The following is a 6,886-nucleotide window of genomic DNA, read 5'->3' as shown; positions in this document are numbered from 1 at the left end:
TTTATTTTAATTATGTAAAGCACTTTGAAATGCCTTGCTGCTGAAATGTGCTATACAAATAAAATTTGATTGAATTTGATTGAAAACAAACAACATTTAAACAACCAATTAATTGATTAGACAACAGAAGCAGCTCAGAAAGTTATCACTTGATGTTCTGGGTTTGTTTGTGACCTCATCGATGAGTAATTCTGGTCGGCTGGCCGATCATATAAATGTTCACTTCCTGTCACCCCTTTCTAGACAGATTTCAGTTAATTTCTTCCTCATCTGTTCTTAATGCAGTGCAAGGTATCCCCCAGAAAACTTGTTAAGCCCGGTGGTCGGGCGCTAGGCCAGTCATTCATCCAGCGGTCCGTCGTGTTTTTGAATTAAAAATGTTTAAAGTTGACAGGAAATTTGAAAATATCACTTGATAATCATGTGTTATTGGAAGATTAACACCTGAACACCAACTATAAAGTCTTAAAAAATGCAAACATTTTAAAAAGACTTGAATAAATAAGCAGAGCTTAGCCTGGTGGGGGCACACGTAAAGCCTGGTGGCCCGCCAGGCTTATAAAACACTGGGGGAAACCCTGTAGTGAGATTGGGGCATTATGAAGCAGCCTACTTCATGTTGTCAGACAGCTTCTGTTTATTCATAATTAAGCTCAGGAGAATGTAGGAAAGTTTAAGGTAAAGAATGGATTAGACTGTAGCTGTATTTATATTGACCGTACAATTGCGCATAATTGGAATTACTAAAATAATTTTGCTTTATTGAAAAAATGTCAATTAAAAAAAACCTCACGTTTTAAGAATAATGTTTTGAATGATGAGGTTTGTCGGCCGTATTGAGATTAGCGTATTTCACAAAACTGCAGTCTGAACGTTATTTCGCGCCACGCGAGTCATGTGACCAACAACCGGATGTTACTACTGGCGAAAAAGACAAACAAGACTTCAGGAAGTGACAGGAGGGTGGGGATGTTTTTTTAATGACTTATCATGTGAGCAAACCTATTCATGTGTGATTTCACTTACCTTTCCGATTTAACAGAAACGCCAAAATTGTGTTTTTTCGACATTGAATAGCGACAAAGCTTTGCACACAACTGTGATGAAAACGCAGCTACAGTTAATACATGACTTACCGGGAGGGTGGAGTTTTATTTTTATTCTTTTAATTCTCAAATTTATCAGTTTTAATCGTGACAAAAAGCAGAAAGCGATCATTTCTGCAGCACTTTTGTTTTTGTTTTTTTACAGTATTTGTTCGGCGTTTGTTTGCTTCTCTTAAAAGTTGCTTAACAAGAGCTTAAAAAAAAAAAAGAAAAGAAACGATTTCCACTCCATTTCACTGCTTGGATGTTTCGGAGGAAACACGACTCATCATTTTCCTCTCAGCACGATTCAACCCCGCAGGAACTACACTAATGTTCTGTGGAAACAAAATCTCTCAGTAGTGACTTCTGCTACCTTGAGTTTCCTCCGAACCATGACGACAACGACGGCGACAGCGGCGACGACTCGGTGAAACTCTGGAGCCGTCGGCAGCCTCTCCGCTGCAAGAACCGCGTCTAAACTCTTGTTTGCACTAGTAGGCGTTAACCCCCTGAGCACCGGCCTCGGCTCGGTCCAAATATAGGGCACGCTCGCTCCGAGTCAGCCAAAGTGCTCCACACCAGCTCCGGTTACCATAGCAACCGGGCTTCACGGAGCTTAAAGTTGAGCTTTGCCGTTTGTTCTCAAAGCTGTGTTGTTTTTCCCAATCACTTTCTGGATAAGTTCTGTCCGTCCCCAGCTGGGTCCGGGTCAGAACGCCGCTCCGCTCATCCTGCTGCGCGTCTCTGACTGGCTGCAGCCGGTACCGGCCGAGAAATCGACAGGCCGGGTCCGTTTTAGCATCGTTTGTGAACGTGGCTGCTGCAGTTCAAGTCCCCCTCCCCCTTTCGCCCCCCCACTGTGGTGGTTCTCCATCGCTATGACCCAAAAAAACAAACATCATTAAGCATAAATCATGTTTGTGTATGTAGTAACATTCAGGAGGATCAGTTTTAATAGTTCTGTGTGTGTTTTTTATTAATTAGATCTGGTTAAATCGTTCCTCTTGATTCTGGAACAAAACTCTTAAATAATTGAACACTTGCAAAGCGGAATGCAGCTAAAACAATATTCAGTAGCAAAACTGAAACTAAAATACAAACGTGATTAATAGTGCTGTCACTCTTACAACAAACCATTTAAAATGTCACCGTATTCAAACCTTTTCATCTCTTAACACCTAATGTGAACTACTCTGAAAGAATAATTCATTTAATCTGGATTTTGTCTTGATGTAATCTTTTAGAATTAATTATTCAATTTTGCATTAAATTTGTGGGAAGAAAAAGATTTATTAAAATGTTGTTTTCTTTTTAAGAAAAAAACATGAATCCCAAAAAAGCCTGACATTAATAGAGACTTTTTGAAAAGAAGGACTTTGAGTTCATCCTTGGTAAACCAGTTAATGGTTTATCACCTAACTAGCCTTAGCATTCACAACGGGCTCTGCTAGCTGGCACATGAGATTGTGATTGACAGCGCAAGACCCTCATCTTAGCTTTGATTGGTTGTTTCTAGTTGGCACTGGGAGTGAGTTCTGGAAGAAGGAAGAGGGGCCCATTTTTTTCACAGATTATGATTCTAATAATATTTATTAATTATTAATAGTGTATTAAGGCCTCGTTAGGCTGCTGTTTAATTCTATCAAGGACGGTTTTGAGAATAAAGTGCAAGTTTTTCCTCTTGATGATAGTTTACTCTTTCTTTTGTCCTAAATATGTAAAAATATCTAGCTATCTAAGCTATTGTAGGCATTAGTAGCGCATTGCAGAACTAGTTACAACAGATTTTCTGAAAAGTGTGGTGTGCATTTGTGTTTAGACCCCTTCTACTTTGATACATCTTGATAAAATCCAGTCTAAAGTGGGATTAGGTCATAAAAATATGTCAGAAGCTTTGACCTTCTCAGTACGGCTGAAATGATTAGTTGCACTTTTCTGATTATTATTTGTAAAAAGTAATAATAATAATTTGAAAACCGTGTGCAGTGGGGTTCTTTTTTCATTCTATACTTTGAGCAAAATGAAACCGTAGCGTTTCATAACCAACTTTCCTAATTATTATTTGTTTAAAAGTTAGTCTGTCTCTTCATTTCAAGGACGAAGTTTACTTTGTTCAAGTCGGTTATTTAACTGTAACGGCTGTAGACCTTTCAAATCACTAAACTACAAAGTTAAAAACACAACATATTCAAAAACACGACAACATTGATTAAGCACAAATACAAATTAAAAAACACAAATGGAAGTGGTAGGTCTTATCTCTGATTGGACGATTCCACTTTTGGCTTAAGAGTTGGAAATTATTCTGCCGTTTGTTGAAACTATGAACATCACCGGTGATACAAACGCAGCTGCCGCTATCCAACAATATTTTGAGTCAAGACAAACTACGAAGCTACGCAGCTCGGCTAACAAACGCACTAAAGTGTTGTCCAACCAGAGATGTCTCAGGTTTCCCACTCAGATCTGCCGTTTCCGTTTTGTTAATGCCGTCGTGTTTTTGAATATGTTGTGTATTTAACACAATATGTTAAGTTGTGCTTAGTGATTTGTCGAAGTGGTTTGCACTTCAGGGCCACCGACCGCACCTCTCTCTTCTCACTTGCTCCCTCTGTAGGCTCGGTTCTCTGAATTTGTGTTTCCCGACTTTTTCAGGCTGAAGTTTAAGTTCCGCAGAGGCAGCGTTCCTCCCATGATGCCTCTGGAATTCGTCGGCTGCATTGGTGGCTGTGACGAGACGCTCAGAGAGGTTTTGGACCTCAAGTACCTCAGAGGAGGAGGAGGAGGAGAAGGAGGAGGCAGAGGACCGGGGGATGGAGATGATGCTCCGCCTCCGAGGCCCCCGAGACCGCCACTGCCCAGACCCTCCGTGCCTCCTGTTCCCGCCTGGACCCCCCAGCCCAGACCGCCACCAGGTGGCAGCGGCGTCCACGTGGAAGCCAGCGGCGACGTGATCGTCTGCAACTGTGGCCAGGACGCGCTCCTCCTGACGGTGCGCAAAGACGGCCCCAACCAAGGCCGCCAGTTCTACAAGTGCAACTCCGGGGCCTGCAACTTCTTCCTGTGGGCGGATCAGCCGAGTCAGCAGGGGGCACCGCCGCAGAGCAGAGGGCCCCCGCTGTCGGCGCAGAGGTCTCCTCAGGCTCCCAGGGCCGTGCTGGGGTTCGGGAACACGCCCGGAGGCGGCAGAGGGCGTGGTTCGGGCGCCGTGGGGCAGACCGTGTGCAACTGCAACGACAACGCCGTGACCCGCACGGTGCAGAAGGACGGCCCCAACAAGGGCCGCATGTTCCACACCTGCGGGAAGCCGAGAGACCAGCAGTGCGGCTTCTTCCAGTGGGCTGACGAGAACGTACCTCCACCAGGCAGGGCTCACACAAACACACACACGCACGCACACACACACACACACACACAGTTCTACTTTCAGGATTAGTAACTGGTATTATAAATCTGCAGCTTTATTTCCCAATGTGTCCTAAGATTAATCTGATCTTGATCTAAATAGCATCTATTATCAAAATGAGACAGAAGTCATGCAGAAAATTTCCCTAAAAGTTTCAGTTTGCTAAATGTGAAACTGAAATTAGTCCTGCATCAGATACACACACACACACACACACACACACACAGTAAACCAAAGTTCATGGACGTGTAGCACTTCAGACGGAAACTAATTTGTTGAGCCTAAAGCGTTTTGCCTCACACTACAGTCTGGGCTCTTAAAAAAGCCTTGAGACTAAACATGCTTACAATAAACAGTGCCTTACAAAAAGCCATTATTTACACCATGGATGTTTCCACATTTTGTCATGTTACAACAACAAAACACAGTTTATGTAGTGGTACTTTGTCATATATCAACACACACAGTCGCAGGCCTGTCACAACAACAAGTTTTGCTGGACGATAAATTGTCCCAGAAGTTATAGCAACAAAAAAAAATGATAATGTTGTTTTGAGATCATTTTCAAATGATATATTGACAACGGTAGAGCTGGGCAGTAAATCAATAATATTGATCGACATGTGATCAATATGAATAGATTTTACTGAATCTTACTGAACTCCGATCCAGAACCGCACAGCATTCTGGGGGATGTAGGCAGAGGAGACTGCTAACTAAGTCACTCGCTCTTTGGTTGCCTAGCAACAACCTGTTCAGTACCTTGCAGCAGCAGTTTCATGCTTCGTCATTGTGCCTAATAATGACACAATGACGTAAAAATAGATGTAGAAATAAATAATGGGGGAGAAAATAAGTAGCACAGTTGGAGAGGAAAATGTGGAAAAACATGAAACGTCACGCCACCAGTTTGGCAACATTTCAGATATTTAAAACAAAAAACTACTCCATAATTATCGATATTGACTGGTGTGAAACACTTATATCGGACGATGCGTTTTTCTGCCGTATCGTCCAGCTTGAGGTAGTGGCACAATAATGCAAGTACGCTCTCTCAAAGGTCAATAAACTTTAATTTCTGATTAACATTTAGCTAGAAGATATTTTAAATATCCAGAATGAAAAAATTAAACAACAGAGACAAACAATCAAGCATGCAAATGTAATTTTAATTTGTCATGCGATTAATTGATTTATTGCTACAGTCTTGCATAATTGTGGAGTGGAGGAAAGAATTTGCATAGTTTAAATATTTCTACCACATATAATCAGCCTCTGTAAGGCATTACTCGATAGATTACAATTAACATTTTTTAGTCAAGCAGCAAAATCAAACTTCTCCATGTCTCCTGCCTCGTCTCAGGCGGATTCGGTGGAGGATTTAACGGATTTAACGGCGGCGGAGACGGAGGGAACAAGGGGAGGAAGACGGCGGGAGACGGCGCCGCCGGCAGACCTCCCGCTGCGAGGAAACCGCGGACCTGCGGCATCTGCCACATGCCGGGACACACCCGCGTCACCTGCCCTCAGCGGTGACCAATCGGCTCCAGAGCGCCGTGACGTCGCCGAGGCGCAACTGGTTTTGCTTTTGCGGCGGACGATAACGAGCGTGTTTATCAAGTCCCTCTTCGCAGCAGGTAGTCGTCCTCTCTGTCTAGTTTCGCAACGGCTTCCCGTAAAGTGAAAACAGGTTCGACTGCAGGACCAACGGCTGTAAACAGATTTGAGAGAGCAGAGTTGCGCCTCTGAACAAAGGCATGAAAGAGAAACTAAAGCTCTCTGTTTGTTCTGCTCTGATCCGATCTCCGCTCTGAGGAGGACAGCTCAAAGTTTCATGTGTCATACGTAACTCTTTTTTTTTTTTTTTTTTTTTAAACCCCTGGAGGGAAAGACAGAGGGGGGTGGAAGTTCACCTTGTGAGAGCAATAATCAGAACCAAAATTAGATGCATGTTGAACTCTTAAAAAGAGGAATTTAAGCCAGTTTCGCTAAAGTCAAACTGTTAAGTCGAGGCTCTTTTACTGCCGGAGGGAAACATCCAGGGAGAGACCCAGCGCCACGAGGGTGCTGGACTACTTTTAAAAACTTGTAGGTGTTTGTAACCACGGCAACTCGGAAGATGCTCAGCAAGTTAATTGTTTGTTTTCCTCTGCTGGCCTTGGATCGGATGAGTCCTTTCCCCACATACAGCCACGGAAATAAAAGTGTGTTTAATAAAAGGCAAGGCAGGTCACGACTGTCAGAAGGTGTAATTATTAGCTATACTTTATTTAAAATGCCGACTTTTATTTGTAATAATTTAAAGCAGAGAAGTATTTTACTGTTGTGCTATTTTTGTTGACGCGTGAAGCGTTTATTAAAACACAAAGCCATTAAAAAGGAATGGTCAGCT

The 6,886-nt window shown here is 42.8% G+C and overlaps 1 protein-coding gene across 1 annotated transcript in view; it reads left to right on the top strand.

Annotated features, from left to right (window-relative positions):
• The window catches only part of top3a (DNA topoisomerase III alpha), a 24,622-nt gene extending 18,205 nt beyond the window's left edge, over nucleotides 1–6,417 (top strand). Inside the window, exons 18-19 of the mRNA XM_015055438.1 lie at nucleotides 3,744–4,453; nucleotides 5,858–6,417. Coding sequence (XP_014910924.1) covers nucleotides 3,744–4,453; nucleotides 5,858–6,030 — 883 coding nt within the window. The 3' untranslated portion in view covers nucleotides 6,031–6,417. The remainder of the gene's footprint in view (nucleotides 1–3,743; nucleotides 4,454–5,857) is intronic.
• Nucleotides 6,418–6,886: the final 469 nt, after the last annotated feature.

The sequence above is a fragment of the Poecilia latipinna genome, unplaced genomic scaffold, assembly GCF_001443285.1.
Source record: "Poecilia latipinna isolate Pla-1442-1.1 unplaced genomic scaffold, P_latipinna-1.0 Scaffold1315, whole genome shotgun sequence".
Taxonomy (NCBI): domain Eukaryota; kingdom Metazoa; phylum Chordata; class Actinopteri; order Cyprinodontiformes; family Poeciliidae; genus Poecilia; species Poecilia latipinna.
Note: the sequence above shows the minus strand (reverse complement) of the source record. Positions and strands in the feature narration are given on the sequence as shown.